This window comes from Typha angustifolia, chromosome 4 (assembly GCF_048772165.1).
Source record: "Typha angustifolia cultivar Huaian chromosome 4, ASM4877216v1, whole genome shotgun sequence".
NCBI classification, from domain to species: Eukaryota; Viridiplantae; Streptophyta; class Magnoliopsida; order Poales; family Typhaceae; genus Typha; species Typha angustifolia.
The window spans coordinates 5,738,119-5,765,301 of record NC_133242.1 but is presented as its reverse complement, the minus strand read 5'-3'; the positions used below and the strand labels follow the sequence as shown (position 1 = coordinate 5,765,301).

General features: G+C 39.4%; 2 protein-coding genes and 1 long non-coding RNA gene across 3 annotated transcripts; 1 reads left to right on the top strand and 2 right to left on the bottom strand.

Moving 5' to 3' along the window:
* Window positions 1-9,642: 9,642 nt before the first annotated feature.
* On the bottom strand, window positions 9,643-10,386 carry LOC140759147 (secreted RxLR effector protein 161-like). Its single transcript, XM_073095632.1, has one exon. The coding sequence runs from the start codon at window positions 10,384-10,386 to the stop codon at window positions 9,643-9,645; it is 744 nt and encodes a 247-aa protein (XP_072951733.1).
* A 4,885-nt stretch (window positions 10,387-15,271) lies between these two features.
* LOC140759145 (uncharacterized) lies at window positions 15,272-15,997 on the top strand. Its single transcript, XM_073095630.1, has one exon. The coding sequence runs from the start codon at window positions 15,272-15,274 to the stop codon at window positions 15,995-15,997; it is 726 nt and encodes a 241-aa protein (XP_072951731.1).
* A 5,859-nt stretch (window positions 15,998-21,856) lies between these two features.
* On the bottom strand, window positions 21,857-26,985 carry LOC140759634 (uncharacterized). Its single transcript, XR_012104254.1, has 3 exons — window positions 26,730-26,985; window positions 26,416-26,485; window positions 21,857-22,038 (listed from the first exon to the last, which is right to left on the bottom strand). It is a non-coding gene; the product is annotated as an uncharacterized lncRNA (long non-coding RNA).
* Window positions 26,986-27,183: the final 198 nt, after the last annotated feature.

Below are 27,183 nucleotides of genomic sequence, written 5' to 3'. Positions count from 1 at the left end.
TGATGAGAAGTTTGTACCCGGGCATCGCTGCGCTAAACCGATGGGATCGGTGATGCTAATCGATGGATTGGAGGAAGCTGAGGAGGAGTTTGCAGCTGAAGGTGCAGATGTGGCTGGACATCAAGGAGAAGAAGCTGAGGAGCAACCCGTGGAGGACATGATAGCCGAAATCTCCCTCCACGCCTATTCGGGGACAGCTGCGCCAAAAACATTGCGGGTGAATGGTGTAGTCAAGAAAACCACAGTGAGAATCTTGATTGACACCGGGTCCACCCACAACTTCATTGACAAGAGGCTCCTTAGGAAGATTGGGCTCGAGTCGGAACCCACGAAAGGGTTCGATGTGACGATCGGAGATGGCACCACATTGCGAGCAGATTCTATTTGTGGAGGTGAAGAATTGAAGGTGCAAGGCCAAACTTTCACATTGGATCTTTATCCGTTGGCCTTGCAAGGTGCCGATATTGTTTTGGGGACCCAATGGCTTCGAAGCTTGGGGCCCATGACATTTGATTTTACAAGCCTCACATTGACGTTTTGGAGAAATGACAAGAGAGTGCTGCTAGATGGAAGCCAACCGCTGCTTGAACTTCCAAATGAAGGGGTCGTAAGGGAGCTCGCTTCTTTCTCGGCGCCCACCTTTCCTTTCTTCTCAGATCTGCGGAGAGCTAGTGCAGAGGATAGTGAGCTGGTCCAACTCATGGAGGAGTTGAGAGAGAACCCCTCAAGCCATCCCGAGCACGAGGAGCGCGATGGGTTAGTACTAGAGTGCGGGCGAATCAAGGTACCCCGGAACGAAGAGCTACGGAGACTATTGATGGCACACTTCCATGATACTCCTATAGCAGGTCATGAAGGGGTATTACGTACCTACAAGCGGCTGGCCCAAAACTGTACATGGACAGCGATGAAAACGAACGTGAAGAAGTATGTGCGTGAATGTCAAATCTGCCAACGAGCCAAATCGGAGGCACTCAAGCCTAGCGGGCTGCTGCAACCACTACCTATACCAGAGCGTATTTGGGAGGATATCTCCATGGACTTCATCGAGGGGCTGCCGGAGGTTCGGGGACAATCGGTGGTGTTTGTTGTGGTGGATAGACTGAGCAAATATGCTCATTTCATAACATTGTCTCACCCGTTTTTAGCAAAAAGGGTTGCTGAAATTTTTGTTCGGGAAGTGGCACGCTTGCATGGGATGCCTAGGACGATCGTGTCAGACCGGGATCGCATCTTCATCAGTGAGTTTTGGTCCGAGTTCTTCAGATTGCAAGGGACTCAAATCAACCTGAGTTCAGCTTATCACCCCGAGACGGATGGCCAAACCGAGGTGGTGAATCGCGGACTGGAGCAATACTTGCGATGCTTTGTGGCAGAACGACCAAAGGATTGGGTCAAATTCCTTCCATGGGCTGAGTGGTCATACAATACTGCTCATCACTCTAGCATCGGCATGACCCCCTTTGAGGCGGTTTATGGGCGCACTCCCCCTGTCTTGCGTGCCTATGATAGACTCGCGACGGCGGATAGGACCGAGCTTGACTTGGAGCTTGCTGATCGAGATGAAACATTGAGACGGCTCAAGACTCACCTAGCCACAGCCCAAAACCGCATGAAGCAAACTCATGACAAAGGCCGACGTGAGCGAGAATTTGAGGTGGATCAATTGGTGTTCGTTCAACCGTATCGGCAATCCACATTGAGACCAATTTTGAACCAAAAGTTGGGTTACAAGTACTACGGTCCGTACCGAGTGATACAACGAATCGGTCCAGTAGCTTACCGGTTGGACCTACCTGAAGGAACCAGGATACATCCGGTCTTCCATGTATCAGCATTGAAGGCCCAGATCGGGTCTAACCATGTGGTGGGTTCGGCCTTACCCGAACTAATGGAGGAAGATGGCCCCACTGAACTGGTCCGAGTATTAGGCCGCAGGAGAAGACGCCATAGGACCAGATTAGAGACTGAAGTGCTAATTGAGTGGTTGGGCAAACCTACTGACGAGTCTACCTGGGAGCTACAGTCAGACATCATGTATCGCTTTCCAAACTTCAAACCTTGAGGACAAGGTTGCGGAAGCGTGGTGGATTGATACGATTCGGACTTCACCGACGTCGTCTCGAGCATGGATTCAATTTAGGAGTATTTTTCTTTCATGTTTGAGTGTTTAATTTCCATTAAAATAAGTTTTCTGTAAGTCGCGTTCAAACGCGGGTGGAGTGAGTTCGAACGCAGTTTGTGAATTGGGTTGTGAACGTGGGTGAAGAGAATGCACTGTGCGTTCGAACGCGGTGCGTTTGAACGCACTGTGAACGCCTGCATCGCGTTCGCAAATACCGACAGGCGCGTTCGAACGCCTGCATCGCGTTCGCAAATCCAGAAGAGCGAACTCGATGCGTTCGAACACGGTCGGGCGAGTTCGAACGCGGTTGACGAAAATTGTGTTTTTAGGGTTAATTTGAGTTGTTGGTTAGCCTATAAAAGGATGTGGTAGGCAACAAAATTGATTATTGATTATTGAGATTGAGTTTTGCCTTGCCTCCTTCGTCTTCTTCGCTCCCGTTCTCTCAATCCCCGGCGACGCCGCTTCTAACCTCCCTCGACCGGCTAATCACCCTAGTCCCTTAGGGGTGGCCCTCTTCTCCCCCTTCGTCTAATCTATCCAACACTTGCCCTAACCCCTCCATCAACCACAATCCTTCCACCATCACTTTTCACCGGTACCATCCCATTAACGCCGGTCCTCCACCATCCACCATTACCTAGGATCTCGTGCCTCCATCCACGGATCCAAAACAGACCACCTGACCTTCGTCCACTAAATGGACGATATCTCGAGATCCCCAACTCCGATTTGCCTGAAACTTGATTTGTTGGAAAGCTTTTTTACGAGGATACAACATATCAAAATCTCACGTCGATCAGACGGCAGCATATTTTGGGATCTTATTTCAAAGTTCCGTGCCAGATCGTATCAAGCTGGTATCAGAGCCTTAGCCCCAAAGAGAAGATCGTATCAAAGTTTTAGTGGCATTTACAAAAATGCCGGTAAAACTAATTAATTTAATTTTATTATTTTTTAAAAAAAATTTAGCACTATAATTGTGCTAAATTCAAATATCATGTAATGGTGTAATCAAACATAGTATTATTTTCTACTACATATCAACAAAATTATATATATAATAAAGGTAACTGTATAAACAAAAATTTACAAATAATATCTATATTAACTTTCCAAAGAAAAATACAAAAGTGTCTATCAAGTATACACATCAATAACTATCCAAAAAGATTAATATTATACCATATTTAGAATCATTCATTTAGATATACAATCATCAAAATGTGATCATATCAAAATAAAGTAGTTCTATAACATCTTAAAATCCTTAATATGAAAGATAAAGCACCAAACACATCTAAAATTTGAGGTATCGCTATTGTATTTCACCTTCATCGTGGTTTGACCTGAAAAAGTGAAATAAAATTTATAGATTAAATAAAGAAAATTATACAATAAACCTACACTTAATGTATAAAATTTTATCAAGTAAGAAGGCCAAGCTATTGTCTTTGTAGTGGCATCTCTAATTGACCTCATATTGCTATGGCATCTTATTAAGGGCTTATTTGGTGCAACATCTACTTCTATATAAACTTCCTAAAATTCTTGTTCAAATCTTTCCCCTCCAACTAATGTTGAGGGATTTTTACTAAAACCTCTTCATATGCCACTGATCGGTGAGGTTTTCTAATTGATATCAAAACAACTTCTTCACCACCCTATATACGATTTATATTATTAGAGTAACAAAAATTCGTAGCTTAAATAAAACAAATTTTACAACAGGATTAACAAAAAATGCTTCATAAGTAGGTGTGAAGGTGTCGTAGTACAAGCAGTGAAACAACTACTAAATGGATTACAAGAACAATACAAGTATTCATTGAATTAATCAAGCCAACAACATTAGATTCAGCCCAAAGATAGCAGTTTATAGATTCATTGGCCCTAGTCTAAAATTATACACTTCCTGGGGATCGAGAATTTATAAGAAAGATCCTAATGGTTTACATTTATGACATATCAAATAAATGAAATCCATGAGAATGCAAAAGTAGAGCTATACGACGAATAAGCTGTTCTATAATGTCATATCCTCAAGCCCTAAAGAGGGTAATGCTTACACTTATTAACACCAATCATCTTCGATATTCAATAGGTTATTAGTATGCATATATCTTGCTCATGCCTTATTGAGAGAGTGTAATATTGGGGTACCACTGTACCAACCTGGGATGAAGTTATGTTGGTGACCCACTAGTTCATCATGGACTAAACACTCCCATGAGTTTGCTTCATGCAGGTTTTCTCAAGCCACGTTAGTCGAGATCTACTATAGACAAAGACTCACTAGCATATTGCGTGATATGAAATTTTAAACCTCCCTAGTAGTTGGCACTTCATATCTATGCACTTTATTTAGTATAATACTCATACATAATTGTTCTACCTACTGATTTAGCTGATGCAGAAAAAGATCATATCTCCAATTATATACCTAAACATAAGAGTGTAATGTTCTTTAACAATGATATTTGAGCCATCTTAATTAAAATTTAATTAATGAAAAAGAAGTGATAAGGATTAAGGGCTACGAAGCACAGAAAATTCAAATTGCATGTTGTGTCTATGTCTGACTGGACACTTGTTGGATACATGCATGGGTATTTACAGATTTACCTTATTTGATGCTTCACGATCTTTTCTTGCCTTCTTAGCTGAAAGTATCTGTCAAAAGTAAAAATTTACATATTTTAATTGAATACTAATTTGTCATATGAAGAAAATAAAAATACAAAAATATCAACACAGATATATTATAAAACATATATCAATTAAACAAAAAATAAACAATAAGTTATTGAGAGATATCTAAATCTACAAAATGTATAATTGAAATAGAAAAGAGTATAACTCATTCATCTTATCACCTGATAAGATGAATTAGTATAGTTAGATTCTAATGAGTTATGTTCTTCTGCGCCTGATGCATTATGCACAGTATCAGAATTACGAAAACCCTATCATTATGGAAACATGCAATAAGTCATTCTAAAAAGAAACATAAATTATAAAGAGGTAGTTGTATAATACATGTTCACCTTCAGGTGCATCCCTTACCTCTTCGTGGGTTTGATCATTCTAAATCGATCTATTCTGAAAAGCAATCATCATTGCCTTCAACTCCACAATCTCAGTTTTCATATCGGCTTGCTCCTGAGTCATGGTATTTAATTTTTCTCTCAATATACAATTTTCTTCATCTATTTTTTTAGCATCTGAGACAATTCTCATGCATGTCACTAATGAAGGTTGGTCCCCATATGACAGAAGGGGAGGGATCTAAACCTAAACCACGAACTTGACCATGTTTTTCTTTTCCAAAAACTTGGGAGTATATGTCTTCTTCTTCATTTTTTTACTCATGCCTCAAGCTTGTCAATTTGATTCTATACAAAATATAAATAGGGTAACTAAATATCAATAGATTTACCAAATTTAAGAAAAATAAGGCAACTTAAAACTCAGAATCTTGCGAGTAGATTCTTCATCAGTAGGCTTCTTATCTTTATGAATATGAGTTATTTTGAAGACCTTATCACGACCGGAAACAATCTCAATTTTACATCTCTGTAGCTCAATTAGATTCATGTTACCATTATATGATAAGAATACTAGAGTAATTCCACTCGGAATTTAAAAATGTAATAATATTTAACCAAATACCTCCTCCTCACGAACTCGAGCAAGTTTTTTGTGCGTGATGTATGCTTCATGATTTGAAGGGCCTGACTAGCTTTTGTTAGGTTTTATTTGTACTAATGTAATTAGCAAATTGTGTTTCAAAATATAATTTTTATTTATGTAATGTGTCTAGATTTTATATATGAGCATATGCACAAATTATGACAAGTTATGAGATGTTTGAATTGGAAGATTGAATTTAAAGTCAAAGTATTCGAAACGGTTTTGGAATGGTTGAAGAAGTATGAAATTTTATCTAAAGGCACAGGAACAGGTACTTTGCATTCAACTGTCAAGTCTGCTATTTGAATAGAGCGTTCGAATGCACCACCGCGTTCGCATCGCGTTCAAACGCGAAATTAGGTGTTCACAAATACAAAGAATGCGTTCTAGCCGTTTGAATGCACTCGGGCCGTGTTCGAAAATTTCTGAAGTTTTGTGAGACTTGATTTGACTTGGATTTGGCTTTATCTCTAAGATACATTTATCTTATCTCTAAGAGAATCCATGAAGAATCTTTGAAGAGATATTTATCTTATTTCTTAGAGATACTTATCTTATTTCTAAGAGATATTTACTTTATCTCTAAGAGATATTTATCTTATCTCTAAGAGATATTTATCTTTATCTCTAAGAATATAAAAGGGTTTAATCTAACCCTAGGAGTGAGGACCGTCAAGTATTAATCTAAAGATCATCATTTGGAGGCTATTGAAGATCAATTGTCAGTTTTAGACGGAACGTACTGAATCATTCTCATCTCAACACATCTGCATTCGATCTGGAAGAACTACGTCTCGAGGGTCACTAAGACGAAAGGATCAACCTCGAGGGTTACTGAGGTTTGGAAACCTATCATGAGAAGTAGTGTGTCGCGAGGTCTAGGGAGCAAGGTTGGTACAAATTGAGTTGTGGGGATCGACGGGTGATCTGTAAGCTTCTTGTTAACTGCTACAAGTTTAGTGATTGGTTTTGATCCGAGTTTGAATCCATGATTCTTTTTTCGTTTGGGTTTTTCCACGTAAAAACATTTGTATTTGTGATCGTCTTTTTCACGCTTTATTTTCCGTATATTATTATTGATAGCGTGTGGTAGACCACTATCTCCTAGGGCGTTTCTTACGTTTTTCAATAGATATCATAGTATATCTAAGTATTCATGTAAGTTTTAATTTTTTTTTCAGCTTTGTTTTTTTCACTATGAGCCTGTGAATTAAGAGATAAATGAGCAAAAGAAAAAAGTTATAACTATGAACTTGATCTCCACTTTTGTTTCACTTGCCCTTCTGGGCTACTCCAGTACATAACAAGTTTCTTCCATTGCTCTCCATTTACTCTCTCATCCAAATCAGCAAATCATTCTTCATTTGTGTCATGTACATCATAACGTTCACATTTCAAGTCATGCTTGAATTCTCTCCATTTCTTTCCAAAGAGACTTTTCTATCCAATCTCGAACTTCCTCTTTAACATGAAATCTCACCTAAAATATATTATCACAATATGTTTCAAAAAATAGTTAAATTGATGTATAGTAGTACAATTATTACCTTTACTTGTTCTCACATTTAATCCTTATTTGTCATTGGCATAGATCTCCGATCCTTATAATGAAGTGGGGCATAACTTCCTTCATTCATGAATGGCCAAGACTACTCCAAGAACCTCATCCTTATAAGTTCTTATCTCTTCTTTTGTGAAGCTTGAGAGAAATGTCATTGTTTGTCAGTTTCGATGACTGTTAGAAGATCATTATGCGTACAAACAGTTGTTTTTTCTATGATTAAATCTTGATCTAATTTGTTTCGCAACTTTTTCTATGGTTGCATACAAGTGTGTGAGCCCGAGTTTGACTGGCACGAAGGCTTGGAAGTAGTCCAAGTCCAACAAGTCACAATAATATGTAGGCATCTATGATTCTATGGTTAAGACCGGTCTTAGATTGTTAACTTTTGGTTATTACTGATGACTTTAGAAGTCCGAAACTAAGCTATTAATTTATGGTTACTAGTGATAAAAATAATATTTGGAAGAAGAAAGGTGCTATATATATACGACTACAAACTAGTATTTAGTGTTCAAATGGTTTTTGCCACTATTAAAGTTGTGTCAAATTTGTTTGCGTAACTTACAACAAGAAGCATTTTCAATTTAATAGATCAAGTCCACCTTTTGTTATCTTTGCTATTTAATTTTAATTCTAAATTAAACTTTATCTTAGTTGAGAAATTTCTACTTTATTTTTTCTGTATTATTATGCTTGAGTACTTATTTAGATACATTATTTAATTATTGTTTGATCTCTAATACAGCCATAACGGACTTTCTTTCAAAAATAAATGAAGATTTGTACCCAACATGTCGCTCTTGTCTTGAAAAGACGCATTAGGATGATAAATATTAGCTATCCTCCCACTAGAAGATGACTTTATCTCTTTTTTTTCAATGTATTATGTAATTATTTATGGATCATGCTATCTGAATTTTCGCATTTCGTGATTTTTATATTGATTAGACTAACTTAATTTATGTATTCCATAATATTTTTTTATCAATCAAACTAACTGAATTTATATGTTATGCAATGTCTTTATGGATCAAGTAACTCAATTTACGTACTACGTGATTTTTTTTATGGATCAAGCTAAATAATTTTACATATTACACAAGTTTTTAAGGAATCATGCTAGTTAAAATCATATGTTACACTGATTTAAATGCAGAATAGATCTTATAAACATTCACTAAAAGATGATTTTATCTTTTCTATAACCTATTTTCTCAAAAAGGATAGTACAGACTTTGATTATAAATTCAATCCTGAATTTGTTACCTTATTTGTAAAGAAATTTTAGAAACTTTTAAGAATTCAAACCCAAGTTCAGAAGGCACAAAAGAAAAGGGTACTGAAAAAGGAAAGAGCTCAAATAACTCAAACAAACAGACCGAAAGAGATAAAGTCTTAGTTTAAACCACAAGAGAGAATGGAGATGGACAATTGCAATGAGAGGGAGAAACAGAAGATTGGATATGATCCATTGTGTCAAGTGAGATTGAAAAGATTATGTATTTCTAGACTAACTCTTCTTTTTCTATTCTATCTAACTTTTATAAATAAACACCTAGTGAATTAGGATAATATAATTATTTCATTCTCTCTCATCTGTAATTATCAGAACTTTTTTAGAAGTAAGACAAGGAAATATTAGCCAGAAAATAATAAAATTCGGTGATTTTGTAATAAAAAAATGAAATGGGAACTGTATCAAACGCACGTATCTTGAGTTTATCGAGCAAAATAATCTTATATTTTCTCCTTGTTACTACTAGCAATACTTTTCTATAATGATAGGACTCCCTAAAACAATGCGATTTTTTTCCCCGCCTCTCCGGCCTACCCCTCTCATCCGAGAGCTTGTGTGTGACTAAAGTTACCCACTTTCTCCCCCTCCTCACTCTCTTTCTTCTTCCCAAAGCCAGTACCTCCCCCTCCTCCTCCTCCCTCTCCCTTCTTTCCAAGGTTAATACCTCCCTCTTGCCATGTTGGCTGACGACGAGCTTCTTGTTGGAATTTTTACTGGAAATAAACAAACACAAAGAGTTTCTGCTGAAACAAAACAACTTCTTAATACAATAACTCAAAGATACAATCTTTTTTTAAATTACAGAACCACTTAAGCTAAAATAACATAACCTCCCACTACCCATGTCTTAACTAAATTTAGGAGAGACTACCCACTACTAATTATATCTAAAGTAAATAACTAACCCAATTACATCATGTCAATTGCTGATCTGGAATACATCTAATCCGGACTAATTTGGTATCAATATTCAACACTCCCCCTTGATGCAAAATTCCCAACTCCAAGTGCCGATCTAAATAGTTCAAATTTGCCTCGTGCTAATGCCTTCGTAAGTATGTCTGCTGCCTGCTTGTCTGTATTGATGTATCTTATCTCAACATCACCATTCGCCACAAGGTCACGGATGAAATGCACACGGATGTCGATATGCTTGGTTCTTCCATGAAATGCTGGATTCTCCATCATTGCTATTGCTGATTGGTTGCCACAGAATATCACCCTAGGCTGCTGCTGTTCCTGCTCAAAACTCGCAAGTATGCGTCTCAACCAAACTGCTTGGGCTGCTGCTGAATTGATAGTTGAATATTCTGCCTCAGAGGTTGACAATGCCACTGTTGCTTGCTTCTTTGAACTCCATGAAACAGCACTTGTGCCGAGAGTAAACAAGTGTCCTGAAGTGCTCTTTCGATCCTCTGCACATCCTGCCCAATCACTGTCACTATAGCCAATCAGATTGAAATTTTTCGAGCTCCCATACCACACACCATAGTCTGTTGTACCTGCAATGTAATTCAAAATTCTTTTGGCTGTGCCAAAGTGATGCTTTGTAGGGTTTTGCATGTGCCTTGAGACCACTCCAACTGCATAGCAAATATCGGGCCTTGTGTGAGTCAAATACATCAATCCCCCAATTAGGCTTCTATATCTGGTTGCATCAGCTGAACTTGAGTCATCATCCTTTTCTAACTTTTCATTCACATTCATAGGTGTTGATGCTATTTTATTTTCTTTAACCCCAAACTTCTTTAACAAATCACATGCATACTTCCTTTGTGACACAAAGATGCTACCTTTCTCTTACTCTACTTCTAAACCAAGGAAATAATGTAACAAACCCAAATCTAACATTTCAAACTGTTGCTTCATGCTGCTTCTAAATTGTTCCACCAGTTCCTCATTAGTGCCCATATAAATCATATCATCAACATACAAACATACAAACATACAATCAATAGACCATCTTTTCCTTTCTTCTTAATATAGAGATTAGGCTCACTTTTACTTCTTTCAAACCCAGAATTTATAAAATAAGAGTCAATTTTGTTGTACCATGCTCATGGTGCCTGTTTTAATCCATACAATGCCTTTGCTAGTTTGTACACCCAATTTTCTTTACCCTTGATTTCAAATCCTTTAGGCTGCTCGACATACACTTCTTCTAATAGTTCTCCATTGAGAAAGGCTAATTTTACATCAAATTGGTAGACTAGTTTCATCAATTGAGCTGAAAGTGCCAACAACAATTTCACTATCTCAAATCGGGCCACAGGAGAAAAAGTTTCTTCATAATCTATGCCATATTCTTGTGCATAACCCTTTGCCACAAGTCTGACTTTGAACTTTTGAACACTTCCATCTGCACCAAATTTAGTTTTGAAAACCTATTTTAAACCAATAACGTTTTTACCTTCAAGAAGTTTCACCAAATGCCAAGTTCTGTTTTTCTCAATCGATTGTATTTCTTCTTGCATTGCATTGCGCCACTCTTGCTTTTCTGATGCTTCTTCATACGTTGTGGGATCTACAACAAGGAGTACTTGAGTGGTTTCATACAATTCTTGAACTGTTTTAAACTTCCTTGGTCGCATTTCGGGCATTGCATCATCAGTCGTACCACTAGAGCTGCTGCTGGTATGTTGGTTGTGTGTTTGATCTTGTGCCACTATCTCTTCATTTTCTTCTATTGTTTCTTCAACCTGAATTTGTTGTACAACACTCTCCCACTGCCAACATGCTTCTTCATCGAATAATACATTTCTACTCACAACAATTTTACCATTTCCTGGATTGTATAGCCGATGCCCTTTGGATTGTGCACAATACCTGATGATAATGCATTTTTCAGATTTGTTATCAAGCTTTGTTCTCTTTTGTGGATTGATTAGTGCATAGGCTATACTCCCAAATACCCTTAAATGACTTACTCCAGGTTTCCTCTCAAACCATGCCTCAAATGGGGTTTTATTCATAACACCTTTTGTGGGTGAGATATTCAAAATATACACAGCAGTTGCCACTGCTTCAGCCCAGAATTTGTTTGGTAACTTCTTGCATTTTAACATACTTCTTCCCATCTCCACCATAGTTCTATTCTTTCTTTCATCAACTCCATTTTGCTCGGGTGTATATGGAGTGGTTAACTCATGATGTATCCCTTCAATTTCACAGAAATTAATAAATTCTTATGAGAGAAACTCACCTCCTCGATCTGTTCTTAACACCTTCAACTTCTTTTCAGACTGCTTCTCTACAAGACTTTTAAACACTTTGAAACTATTGAATGCTTCTCTTTTGCTTTGCAAGAAATACACCCAACTCATTCTACTATAATCATCTGTGAAAAGGAGAAAATATTTGCTACCTCCCAGTGATTTGATTTGCATTGGACCACACAAATCTGCATGAACCAACTCAAGCATTTGTGTTGCTCTCATAGCTTGACCTTTTGGAAATGAAAACTTGGCTTGCTTACCCAGTATACACCCTTCACAAACACCTACTTGCTTGATTTCGGGTAAGCCATACACCATTTCTTTTTGATTCAACAGTTTCAGACCATTGATATTTAAATGACCATATCTAAGATACCATAACTCAGATTGATTCAAAACTGTTGCAGTCATTGCTCTTTCCTTTACATTTGAAACCTCCAAGGGAAACAACTTATTGATTGTCATGTTCACCTCTATCAAGACCTGATTTTTGGATTTCATTACACAAGATTTCCCTTCAAACACAATTGAATAACCACTATCCATTAACTGCCCAATACTCAACAGATTCTGTGTCAAATCTGGGATAAAATAAACATTGTGTAAATATCTCATACCATTTTTTGTGTGGATTGCTACTGTGCCCTTCCCTTCAACTTGAATAATCTTGTCATCACCAAGCCTGACCTTCAACTTTTATGTTTCATCTAGTTCTTCAAACAACTGTTTATAGCCTGTCATGTGGTTTGAACACCCACTGTCCAGGAACCAAATACTGCTTGCATCAACTTTGTCACTTGTACTGCTGGCCATGAAGAGTGTTGGTTGTGCATCCTCCTCTTCTGCATAATAGGCCTGAGTTTCATCTCTTTGCTTCTTGTAACACTCGTATTGATAGTGCCCAAATTTGCTGCAGTAGTACCACTAAATGTCCTTCTTGAATTCATCATAGGTAGGGGTGTTTTCGGTTGTATTGCTTTTGCCTCTACCTGTTCCTCTTCCGAAATTGCCTCTGCCTCTTCTACCTCTGCCTCTGCCTCTTGATGTCTCACCCTGCGTGTAGAATGCCTTCTCATCACCTTCATCTTCTGACTTTGACAGTCTTGCTTCATGAGTCTGCAGTGACCCCATGAGTTCATCAAAGGTGTAGGTATCTAGATCTTTAGACTCTTCTATTACTGCGACGACATGATCAAACTTGGGTGTTAGGCTCCTCAACACCTTCATCACAACTATCTTCTCTGCCATGGTGTCTCCAAATGTTCGAATTTGGTTGACAACGGTTATGACTCTAGACAGAAAAATCTGCACTAATTCTCCTGTTTGCATCTGCAGTGTCTCGAAATCTCGTCGTAAGCCTTGCAATTTGATTGTCATAACTCGTGAACTTCCTTGAAATGCTGTTTTCAGGGTTGTCAATGCCTCCTGTGCACTAGTTGCTGCAACAATTTTTGAGAAGATTGTATCATGCACTGCTTGTTGGATGAAGAACAGTGCTCTTGCATCTCTCTTCGTGGTTTCTTGTGGATTGGGATCTAGATTGGGAACTCCTTTGTCAACCAAGTCCCATAGACCATGCAATTTGAACAAGATTGACATCTTGATGCTCCAAAACTCGTAATTCTCTCCTTTGAACATCGGAACTGCTGGTTGCGTCACGTTCATCATGATGCTGCCATTTCTTGCCATTGAAAACGCCCCAAGTATCTTGCTGCTCTGATACCACAATGTTGGAATTTTTAAACAAAACAACTTCTTAATACAATAACTCAAAGATACAATCTTTTTTTAAATTACAGAACCACTTAAGCTAAAATAACATAACCTCCCACTACCCATGTCTTAACTAAATTTAGGAGAAACTACCCACTACTAATTATATCTAAAGTAAATAACTAACCCAATTACATCACGTCAATTGATGATCTGGAATACATCTAATCCGGACTAATTTTGTATCAATATTCAACACTTCTAAAGCAGTTCTCAGCCCTCCTCTCAGATGGAAATATGGAAGAGATCATCCCCCTGCAGGAAGACAACACAGTTCCTTCTCGCAATCCCGACCTATGCCTCATCGGCAAACTAGTAACTGACAAACAATTTAGTGTCTTAGGGCTTAAAAGCGTCCTCTCAAAAGCTTGGAACCCGATAGAGTCCCTTGAGTTCATTGAAGCCGGCAAGAATGTCTTCCTTATGGTGTTCGAGAAGGAGAGTGACAAGTGGCGAGTTTGGCTTGGCTCGCCTTGGTCTTTCAACAGGGACCTGTTCGCCCTCGGTTAGTTCAAGCCTAACACACCGGTGGAGAGTTGGAACTTCACCTACAGTGAGTTTTGGGTCCAGTTCCATGGTTTACCCATGGAGTATCTCCAAAAACACTGCAAGGAAACTAGCGGAAAGAATAGGCACACCGGCAAACTCTGAAGCCCTTGAATCAGCGCGGTGGTGCAGATTCATTAGCTCGCGAGTCAAACTAGATATTACGAAGCCTTTGGTTGGAATGCTCACAGTCTCCCTGCTCTGTCCCCACCAAAGCAGCTCTTATTCTCTCATCAGTAGGGATCACTGCCGCCAGTTACCCAAAGGTGACTGTTCTAGCTGGTAAAGAGCTTGGAAAAAGTAAGGCCAACGTCAGTAAAAAAGGCAACATTAAAGACGTTGGTCCCACCTCCCCTCCCCATGCATGCAAAGAAAGAAAGGAAGAGAAGTACGTGAATCAGAAAACTGCGACAGGCGACGAAGAGGACGCAGCCCCTTCCCTACTCTCCCCAGGAAAGTGGAAAGCCTCCACCTCCCTTTCCTCTCAGGCTAAGCGGACTATTCTCACCCAGACTAACGCACAAGCAAGCAAGGACGATGATCGTCAACCCCGAGCGGCGCGGTCGGAATTGCCGCTCGGCCAACAATGAAAACCTTAGCCTGGAATTGCCGAGGATGCGGAGGATCCTCGACAATTCGAAATCTTAAAAACTTCCTCCGCAGCACAAGATCGAGCGTGGCTTTTCTTGCCGAGACAAAGTGTAGCAAGATAAAGGCCTCACCTATCATCTCCTCTCTTCCACTGCGTAACAACTTCATTGTTAGTTCCACCGAATCTTCCAGCGGGCTCTGCCTTCTCTAGGACGACAGCGTTTCAGTGGATATTCTAGAAGCCAACCCAAACTATATCTTTGCTAGAATCAATGGTCCAATCAGCGACCTCAACTCGGTCATGGCCGGAATCTACGGCGACCCCTACAACTCAAGAAATAGCTTCATATGGTCACGTATCACCTATTATGCTAAAACTAATGGACTCCCTCTTTGTTGTGTAGGAGATTTCAACTGTGTGGCCTCCCCAAAGGAAAAAGGATGGAGGTACAGGTTGTCGTACGGCAATGATGAAGGACTTCTCCTCCTGGATAGATAAAGCCGGTCTAATGGACCTTGGCTTTGCAGGCCCGGCTTTCACCTGGTCCAACAGGAGGTCACCTTGCAGCTTGAGCAGGGAGAGGCTCGACAGAGTGCTCGCCTGCCCAAGGTGGTCTTCATTCTTCCCGGAGGCTAGGGTGCTCCACTTACCCGCCATCTTATCAGACCACAACCCAGTCCTCCTTGAAACTTTGCCGGTGATCAGAAGGGGAAAACTGAGGTTCAGATTTGAATCATGGTGGCTAAAGGAGGAATCTTTTCTCCCTCACTGTAGCAGCTCATGGAGGGCAGCCTATAGACCACACAACTCGCTATCCTCAAACCTCTTGGAACTCACGAGAAAGATCCGCACTTGGGCTGCCAAACACTCCAATAACTTTCGGACTAATATCAAGAAGGTGGAGGCGGAAATCCTCAAAGTTCAAACCAACGGATCTACTCATGCAGAGTGGGCATGGGAGAGCACGTTGAGATGTATACATGAAGACCTCCTCCTAAAAGAGGAAATCCATTGGCATCAAAGGTCCCGAGTAAGTTGGTTGAGGTGGGGGGATCGCAACACCTCCTTCTTCCACTCCTCGGCCACTGCTCGAAAAAGGTGCAATCGCATCAGCACTCTAAGATTGCCAACGGATGACTGGACGAGGAGTGAGCAAGTAATCAAGACAGCATTTGTTCAGCACTTCAAGTAGGTTTATGGCACTGATAGGGTCTACAGTACCAAACTGATAGGTTCTAATACCAATGATAAGTTACAGAACAATTACTTTAAGATCTGAATTTATTGTAGAAAGCAGTCCACACAACCGAGGGAAAATATTCATCAAATATTCTTCCGTAGTCAGAAAATTATGAAACGAAGTGGAATCAATAACTCCCTGATTTACGTTTTTTGTATTTACGTCTTTCACATATTCGAACTACAACTGGGACGAAAATATGATATATTGCGGATGACGGTAGTGGAGACAGGTCGAGTGGATGTTAGGGTTATGGATGATAATAGAGATGAGGGTGAATGGGTGATGTTGTTTAAGGGATAAAAACGAAAGGGAAGAACTGGTCGAGATCCCAAAGAAGGGGGAGGACTCGACAGACGAGGGAAATTAAAAGTTAGGAGAGACCTTGCCAACGATAGAGGTGGTAGGTTGGTGAAGAGGGAGGAGGGAGATCAGGTTAGAGAGAAGATAGAGAGGCAAGAAACCAATATTCCAATGACATAATAATTTTGGCTGCCATTCATACCTTTATAGAGGCTAGCCAATAAGCCAAAATAACATTAATTAACTCTAATTCTAGTGGACTCCCGCCGATCGTGTTCGAACGCACAAAAGGTGTTCTCTGTCGATGTGAACCTAATGTAGACGTTCGAACGCGGCATTCGAACACGCATTTTGCATTCTCTGGATTTACGAACTTGATGCAAGCGTTCGCAAAAGTGTTCGAACCCAACCCCTTCCGTGTTCGAACGCTTCCTACAGAAAATTTATTTTAATAAAAACAAATAATTAATGCAATAAGAAAAGACTCTAACAAGGTGTATCAGCCCACCACGCTTCTCCCACCTTGCCCTCAAGGTGTAAAGTCGGGAAAACGCTCCAGCATATCCGTCTCCAACTCCCATGTTGCCTCATCGGATAGCTTGCCAAACCACTCAACTAAAATCTCCATCTCTAATCTAGTACCATGATGTCGTCGGCGCCCAGCAAGTACGCGAACTAGCTCTACGATCTCTATCTCTTCCAATGGCTCCGGTAGAGCTGAAACATGGAAGACAGGATGCACTCTCGACCCCTCAGGCAGCTTCAAATGATATGCAACTGGACCGCTACGCTCTAACACCCGAAATGGATCAAAGTAGATGTGCTAACTTTTGGTTACGCATCGGACGCAAGGTCACCTGTCGATACGGTTGTACCCTCAATAACACCCAACTGCTGATGTCGAACTTCTGCTCCCGATGGCTACGATCATAAACTTGCTTCATGCGGTTTTGAGCAAGTTTAAGATAGGCACGCAACCTCCTCAATGTGGCGTCTGATATGAATCGGATCAAATCAAATCACAATAAGAGGAGATTAGGCTCAATAGATTGAGTTGTTTGGTTTAGTTAGAGTCTTAGTAGGTTAGTATTTTATTTAATTAGCTAAATTCAGCTCTACGTAGTTTTGGGAAAATATTCGTAAAATATTCTACACATATCCAAATAATATAAAACCAGTTGGATAAGGTCTCCAACCTCTAGATCTACATATTTGATATTAGATTCAGAATCTATCTACGACGAGAAGATAAAGGAAGACTGGTTTAGTTGGTTTGTTAGGGTTTTAACTTAGTTGTTAATTTGTTAAGATTAATTAGAGTTGTTTAATTTAGTTGATGAGTCCCTAGCGTGAGCCTTTATATATATGTGGACGAAACCCTAATTGGAGTATGATGATGATGCTATTAGATTATTGATTTCTTGCCTCCTATCTTCTCTCTAAATTCTCTCCCTCCTCCCTCTTCAACATCCTTCCACCTCTACCGTTGGCAAGGTTTCTCCTAATTTCTAATCTCCCTCGACTATCGAGCCACCTCTCTTCTTTGGGATCTCGACAACTTTGTTCCTTTCGTCTATATCCCTTAATCACATCCACCATCCATCTTCATCTCTATACCCATCAATAACCCTAACATCCACTCCACCCGTCACCACCACCATCACCCACATTTTCTTACTACATTAGAATATCTAAAGAATAATTTCCTATGGTTACGCAGACTGATTCCTGTAATACATTCAGATCTTGAAGGAATAGTTGCGTAGCTTATCTTTAGTTCCAGATCTTATAAATTAATATCAGAGCTTATCAATTGGTATCAGAGCTTATCAATTTGGTATCAGAGCTCATCAATTTGGTATCAGAGTTTATCATTGGTATCAAAGCTTATCAAATTGGTATCAAAGTAGGCGAACCTCAGACCTCCATTAATGGTTGAAACAAGGAAGATGACATTAACAAGGAGACCTATGGAGAGCACACCGACAAGGGAGGACTCAATCCACGATAACCCTAACCGTGAGGTCGATTTCTTTGGAGTGACCACGGTAGGACCGAGTCAACCAACGTCCATGAGTGCGAATATGGATGAAATTAGGGGCATGTTACATACATTGCTGCATAGAGTTGACTCAATTCAAAAGGATCACAATGATTTTAAGGAATATGTCAAGAACCGATTTGATTCGTTATCTCTTCGAAGGCGATCGGAGTTCCAAGAAGGACCAGCAGTGGGACCCCATCGAACTGATAACCCACAGGTCCAGGTGCGTCATGCGAGTGTCAATGATCCCCTCTTACCTATGCCCACATATCATTCCCCACCTCCGTTGCAAAACCTAAGACCGGCGATGGGGGAACCCAAGAGGCGTGCGGCACCGGCGCTCTTCGTAGATGAGGAGGATTGGCACTTTGAGGATTAGGTTGATCCCTATAGAGATGGCGGTGGTCATGCTCGAGGATTTAGAGAAGGTGATCAACTTGCACAAATATTTAGACCGAAACCAAGGATCATTCGCAAACCCGACAATGCTATTCGGGGGAGAACCGCATGCTTGAACTTTCCAAAATTCCAAGGCGATGATCCAACGGATTGGGTGTTTCAAGTTGAACAATATTTTGATTGTTAAGGTACAGCGGAAGATGCAAAAGTCCATATGGCAAGCTTTCATCTCCAAGGAATGGCATTGTATTGGTATAGATCGATTCTTCGTGGTGGTGGATTTACTAGATGGGCTGATTTTTATAGGAGGATTACACGCAGATTTGGGACAGCGGCATATGAAGATTTTACTACCACATTAAGCAAGATGGTTCAGAGGACAACCGTATTGGAGTACCAAGCTAAGTTTGAAAGAGTTAGTAGTCACTGTAAGCCACCGTGGCCCGAACGGACATTGATGAGTACATTTATTTCAGGGCTGCGAGATGAGATACAATTGGATGTTCATGCTCTATATCCTACTACTCTTGAGGAGGCCTTTGAGAAGGCCGTGAGGATGGAACAAAAGCATAGGGCTCTAAAGACGGCAGCAAAAACAAATTGGGGCAACCGAGACGGGCGGTTTGCACCTAGAACGCCAGCTGGAAATTCTGTGGTGTCAAAAATAGCAGCTGCGAGTACTAGACCACAACCACCTTTGAGACCTTCTTCCGATGTTAGAGGAGGAACAAGACCCCCCGTTCGAACTCTCACACCTGCCTAGGTGGAGGAGCGAAGAGCGAAGGGCCTTTGCTTTCGATGTGATGAGCGTTTCACCCCCGGTCATTGATGTACTAAACCGATCAGGAGTGTCATGCCTATCGATGATCTTGAGGAGGATGATGAGGTTGTTGATGATGAGTAGTATCTAGAGGAGGTCCATGAGGAGGCCGTTGTGGAGGGCGTTGAGGAAGATATCCAAGCTGAAATATCGATGCATGCATATCCGGGTATTTCCGCGCCGAGAACGTTACGGGTAAACGGACTCATTAGAAAGCATTGTGTGCACATCCTCATTGATTTGGAGAGTACACACAACTTTCTAGGCGAGAGGTTAGTGAGGAGATAGGGTTTGGATGCCAAATTGACCACCAAATTTGACATTGCTATTGAAGACGGCACAAACTTAGGGCGAAGAGCTTATGTCGCCGAGTCGGTATACGGGTGCAAGGACACGAGATCATTGTGGACTTGTATCCGTTGGAAATGTTTCTCTTAATTTCTAATCTCTCTCGACTATCGAGCCACCCCTCTTCTTTGGGATCTCGACCACTTTATTCCTTTCGTCTATATCCCTTAATCACATCCACCATCCATCTTCATCTCTATACCCATCTATAACCCTAACATCCACTCCATCCGTCACCACCACCATCACCCACGTTATTTTGTGTTTTCGTCCCTGCTATAGTTAGAATATGCAAAAAGAGTAAACACAAAAGTTGTAGATGAGGAAGTTACGGACCTAATCCAATTAGTTTTGTAATTTGTTTACTATTGGAGAATATCTGACAAATATTTTCCCACGGTTGTACGGACTACTTTCTATAATAAATTCAGATCTTAAAGAATTATTTCATAGCCGATCTTTTGGCACAAGAACCCATCAAATTGGTATTATAGCTTATCAATTTGCTAAGTCCACCTTCATCCGATCTGCAGATGCCACTAGATCATAAGCGCGTAATGTCGGAGCCGTGCACTCATACACCACCTCGAACGGAGTCATGTCAATGCTACTATGGTAGGCGGTGTTGTAAGACCACTCCGCCCACGGCAAGAACTCCAACCATCGTCTCGGCATCTCTCCAACAAAGCACCTCAAGTACTGCTCAATACCTCTATTGACCACCTCAGTTTGGCCGTCCGTCTATGGATGGTAGGCCGAACTGAAGTTCAATCGAGTCTCATGTAATCTAAAGAACTCCATCCAAAAGTCGCTCATAAATACACGATCACGATCGGAGACAATCGTGCATGGCATGCCATCTAATCGAGCAACATCTCTAACAACGAAATACTTGCTCAATCTCTCATAAATACTCGTTCATAAATACACGATCGGAGACAATAGGGAGTATTACAAGTGGGACATCCTCCTTGCATTAGTATAGCTCCTATGCCAACTTCTGACGCATCACAACTTCTCCCCTTTCACACCAAGAACTAAACCTAGCATCTATCTAGCTATTGGAGGGCTAACAAGTTAGGATCTAATTGACCTTAGACCATTATTTAGTTGATATCTTGAGATCTAACCGTTCAAATTCTATGATTTTAGATTCGTTGGAAAGCTCTCTCTAAGAACAACAACATATCTAAAATTCAGGAGGATCCGTTGGTTACATTGTTTGCAGATCCCTTTGGAAGTTACAAGCTTCATCGAGTGTAGGACCATTGCGGATCAGATCAGGCCGGTTTGTAATAGTAACTTTCAGTTTTTGATTTTTAGATCTTTACAGATTAGGATGATATCGGATTCTAATCTGGATGACAAGCCGATGATAGTGTTAGGTGGTGGGAGTGGTTTGGCTTGTTATCCAAATTAGACCATGATATCATTCTAATCTATAAAGGGTCTAAATACTAAAAACCTAGATGTGTAAGTTACAAAACTATTCCAATCAGTTTCATAATATTTTGTTATCAAAAAGAATATTTGATGAATATTCTCCCTCAAATGTTCAGTCGGTTCCTATTATTTGGTATTAGAGCTTGAGTACTCCTACGTCATATCATAATAATTAATATCAGTTCAAACCCTTATTGCGAATCAACTTTAGTCGGTCCGTGACATAGTACTAGTGCATAATACTTCTCTCAAAAATATTAATAGATATGTATAATAAGAAAGTATTTATGGTTAGCCTATGTAGAGATTTGCAATGTCATGATCCCTTGTAAAAAATGGACTGATTTTTTTGATGCAAATAGTCCTTCCAATAATAACATACACTTAGGTACGAGAGTAAATCTTGAGAGCCGATTTTATGATCCAGAATAGAAAATTATTAGATACTAAGGAGACTTACATATGCGTACGGGCACACAGAGGAATAACACTGAAGTATAAAGAGCAGCTGAATTATACAATATTATTAAATCTAGGAGGTACTTAAACATATTCCTCCACAATATTTGATGTAATGACGGACGGTTGTATGCCGTTGAATAAAGAACTTTGATCTCGAACACCAAGGAGTGCTTCCTGAAAATTAAAATCATATAAAATATGGTTAGAAATATTAGAACAATAAAATCAAGAACTGATCTATTAAATTAACATTATTTAAATCCAAAAGTCCTATCTTAATTCATGTTAGGCCACCTCAAAACCTTTGTTCGAATAATTAAAATTTGAGTTAAATATATTTTATCATCTTATACTAAAACTAGTACTTATATTTATGATTAAAGTGAGATCGTTAATTTTTTGCTAAACTGACCAAAATATCCCCATTGTGTTTGTTAGAGAAGATATCAGATTTTTAAGATAATGCCACTAAATGACTAGAATACTCATAGTATTAGTTAAATTTGATAGAAAAATTAATAGTGTAACTTTAATTATATGTATAGGGACTGATTTCAGACTTTTTAAAATTTATGAGGGAAGAGAGATTTTAGGCATAAGTAAAAGGTGGTAAAATATATTTATTCCTTAAAATTATCATTTTTGAATGGTCAACTTTGTAAATAAACTCAGTGTTATATATTATTCTAGAGTTAGCTATATAAATTCAGTCCATGACAGGAAAAAAGTAATGTAGTAATGATATAATTATGTGCTTGGGTACTCCTTAAAACTCACTCCACCACCTCTTTACCAGCACGACCTTATCACCAGCAACACTTCACCACCGTCTAACACTTAGGAGTTCGTGCCTCTACCTAAGAATCCCCATAACCTAGCTCAAGTTTTTCACTCGATATGTTTGTCCTCTCTAACCTCAACAACTTTCGGTCCATATCTTAAGATCTAATGAGCTGAACTTGTAATCTTAAATTTGTTAGAAAGCTGAGAATAATATTTTAAAATTTTAGAAGGTTCCAAAGGATAGATCTCTCAAAATCATCTTTGCAAGATCTACCGTGGAATTAATCTATCTAGAGGTCATTACAGATTGGATCAATCAATTTCTCCATCTGATATATCGAAGTGCATATCATTTTTCTCTGTGGACTTATGTAAGACAATGGAATAGGGCAATACGTAAATCTCTAGCAAAAGTTTTTGGAACTCATGCATGGTCGTAAGAAGTTATTGCATGCATAGGGGTAGTTATTCCCAAGAGTCCTGTTTCTATCCAATACATTCTTCAATGAATAAAGCTATTTTGAGTTAGTAGACAAATATTTTGAGAGAAAGGATTTCTTCTTGTTTTGCTCCTATTCCCTTGATAGATTTTAAGCGAAGAAGAGTGTGCGACTCCAACGTGATAGATTTCATAGAAGGATGATTCAGTGTTTATCCAATTGCATTTGTGTTATCTCCTCCAATTTTCGATTGTTCTAGTATCTAAAGACTTGTGAATGAGTATAATATAATCATTTTATTCTCTCACATGTGTAGTTGTTGGAATTTTTAAACCAATAAGGCAAGCACAAATTAGTTAGAAAATAGTTGAATTGAGTGACTTTGCAAAATAGTAGAATTGGGTGACTTTGCAATGAAAACAAAACAGCGAAAAACTACTATTAGCTAGGTTTATTAGGCAAAATACTATTATAGTTTCTCCTTATTATTACTAGCAATGGTGATAGGATTCCCTTGCATTATTTTCTATAATAATCGCCATCTATTTGAATTGTGACCAAATGAGAAAAATAATGGAGAATTATAATTTTTAATTATTAATTTTACTAATATATTGCATGTCCTCATTCTTTGATAACTTTTTATGTTCCACACTTAGGGGTGAAAACGGATCGGATATGGCTCGGATAGTGCTCAACCCATATCCGGATCCATATTTTTTATCCGGATACGGATTCGGATACGGATATTTGACGGATAGCAAAAATTAAAACCATATCCTAAGAAAACGGATACGGATAATTTCGGATACGGATTAGATAGTTTTCGGATACGGATCGGATAGTTTCGGATACGGATCGGATAGTGTTCGGATAAATTTTCGGATCTTAAACAAATGTTTGTCTCGAAGCAGGGAGAGCTAGCTCTTATTTATCACTAATTCATATAATCTTTAATTTAGACTAATTTCAGAATTCCGTCCCTATTTCCAAACCAAAAATCTAGATATTGTTGTTCTTGTGAACCAATTATCTCATAAAGTAATATGTAGAAATATCATATGTTGGTTTGATTAACCTTATTACATCTTATGTTCCTGTGTTGTAAAATGGATAATAAACTTGGAGAACAAACAAAAAGGGTTGCTCTCTAATCTTGGTTAAGAATAGCAACTTAGGTATTCGCAGTCTGCCTAGATGCACCAAATAGTGCCTGTCATATTGTATCCTTCTACTTCTGATCACCTCATAACTTTGTTAGTGGTGGTTGTTAGTGGTGGCAAGCAAAACGGGATATAGGATCTATGAAGTTAAATATTATTCACAATTAACTCATGCAAAGAACATTAATATAGGCAGATTTTACAGACAGATAAACAAAGGCTTGTTAACTAAAATAAAACAAAACAAGTATAATAAGTAAACAAAACAATTGTGCTAGTAACAGCAAGAGTCTCAAGAGACTAGAAGCATGAGTACATAAAAGAAGTGAAAAAACTGAAACTAGATCAAAACTCAAAAATTAACTACATGGGAATGTGTTGTTCAGATCCTTCCTCATTTTTCTATTTCGTGCAGTGCAGAGTCCTGTTAAACTTTATCAGTAAATTGCTCTTAGATAATAGCAGTAAGTAACTTTGGAACGTCAGGATGAGTTGACACAAGATCTCCTATGCTTACATACTAAGTGCATACTTTAAGGAAGAATATAATCACTAAAATACTCCCAATCCTCACGGCCAAAAAGATAGTCAATATACTCCCAATCCTCACGGCCAAAAAGATAGTCAATATACTCCCAATCCTGCCAAAGGTTAAAAATGTCTATGAATGCATTAATATACCTGACCAATGGAGTGGAGGGAGGGCCGACGGCGGTGGAGGAGGGAGGACCCGTGGAGGGAGGGTCGGTGGCGGTGGAGGAGGAGGACCCGTGGAGGGAGGCCGGTGGAGGAGAGCTGAGGTCGACGAGAGAGGGCCGGTGGAGGAGAGCCGAGTTTGCTGAGGGAGGGCCGAAGGAGGGAGGCGGTGAAAACAGGTGAGGCCGTGAGGGCGATGTGGATTTTTGTCACTTAGATGGAGGCGGCGCCGCGGCTAGCAATGAGGCTGTGAGGGCGATGGAGATTTGGGGGAGATGGTGAGTAGATGGAGGCAGTGATGGCGGTGAGGGGCATGGGCTAATTTTAGATGGAGGCGACGGGATCGAGGACCCGTGGTCCGTGGAGTGAGGCCGGTGGAGGAGCGCCGAGGTCGACGAGGGAGGGCCGGTGGAGGAGAGCCGAGGTCGACGAGGAAGGGCCGGAGGAGGGAGGCGGTGAAAATGGGTGAGCCGGTGAGGCCGTGAGGGCTAGCAGTGAGGGCGGCGCCGCGGGTAGTAGTGCGGTCGATGGAGATTTGGGGGAGATGGTGAGTAGATGAGAGATAGAGGTAGGGTTTAACTTTAGTTTGGTATTTATTAAGCGGGTAAACGGATATCCGTTATCCGAATCCGTATCCGATAAAATCAACTAAACCCGTATCCGTATCCGGATCCGGATTTTTTTCTAAAAGGCTATCCGTATCCGGATCCGGATCCGGATATTTTTGGAAATAGCTATCCATATCCGTATCCGAATCCGGATCGGATAGGATTTTCCTATCCGTATCCGATCCGATCCGGATCGGATAGCGGGTCGGGTTGGACTTAATCCGACCCGTTTTCACCCCTATCCACACTGCATGTCAAATGCATTTAAATTTAATGGATGAATATTTTCTGTTTCGTGCATCTTTTTTATTGTCTTTAAGACTTTAAACAGGTAGACAAAGAAAATTTTAAGTCTCCATATATTATTTTTATTAGGCCTACCTAATTTGACTAGACAAATAACTGCACAATTATCTTCTTTCTCTCTCTATATATATATATGTATGTTTCAATTGTAGAAAGAGCCTCTCAAAAGAAATTAAACTTTGACAAATATAGTAATTAATACTGGTGCATAAAATTTCTCTAAAAAAAATTAATAAATGTACATAATAAGAAGGGATTTATGGTCAATGTAACAATTGCAGGTTTGATACATTGATACTGTTGATTATATGTTTTACTTAGTAAAATTGACTTTACACGATGTTAAATAAAAAAAAATTTCAATGAGAGTAAATTATGAGAATCAATTTTAAGATCCAGAATAGACATTTATTAGGACACAAATATATGGATGGGTACACATAAGAATAACACCAAAGTACAAAGAGCAACTTGATAATAAATTATAACTATAATTAGGAGGTAAACCATATTCCTCCACAACGTGCTCTTTTATTCTATGAAAGGCTAGCTCACCAGAACCACAGAGAACAATTAGATGCCTATGCATAACGGGCTTTTGATCTTGACCACTAAGGAGTGCTACCTGAAAATTAGAATTATAAAGAATATGATCAGAAATACTAGAACACTTTAAAGATCAAGAACTGAGCTATTAAAAACCTTGATCCAGCAAATTAAAATCATTATAAATTGGGCCTACTAAAATATTAGGTTTTTTGTGTGTAAATAGTTTCAAAAGTTTTTTACTTCTAGATTTTTTATTTTCGTGTTTCATCTTTAATTTATCAAAGAGATTTTAAAAGAATATACACGCTAATATGACTAACCGATCGTAGAGCTTTTCTTTTTTTCTTTGGTGGTTGTAGCAAGAGTCTCAGTATTAGGAGGAGGAGGAGGTGTGTGTGGTTGTTGCTTGTATCTGTATGGGCCTCTAGGATGAGTGTATGGTTGTCCCCGGCTTGGGCAACTAGATATGCAAGGGTGTGGGGGATCAAGGGTAGCAGTAGCTCTCACATGAGAGATGAAATCTCTAGTGAGAGCCAAGAAAAGGATTACAAAAGTAAGGAAGATGTTTTTGGCAGCCATTAAATTATTTCTATGGGGGAAAGAGAGACAAAGAGAGAGAGGTTGTGGTGATAAATTGCATGCTTCAGTGCAACTGCCTATTTATAAGCACATGAGATTTGTTGAATGCCAAGAACTTGGACACTAAGGTGGACGTTCTGTGTCTTTATCAATGTTGACTCTCGCTTTACTCGTAGAAAAATATCCACACCAAGA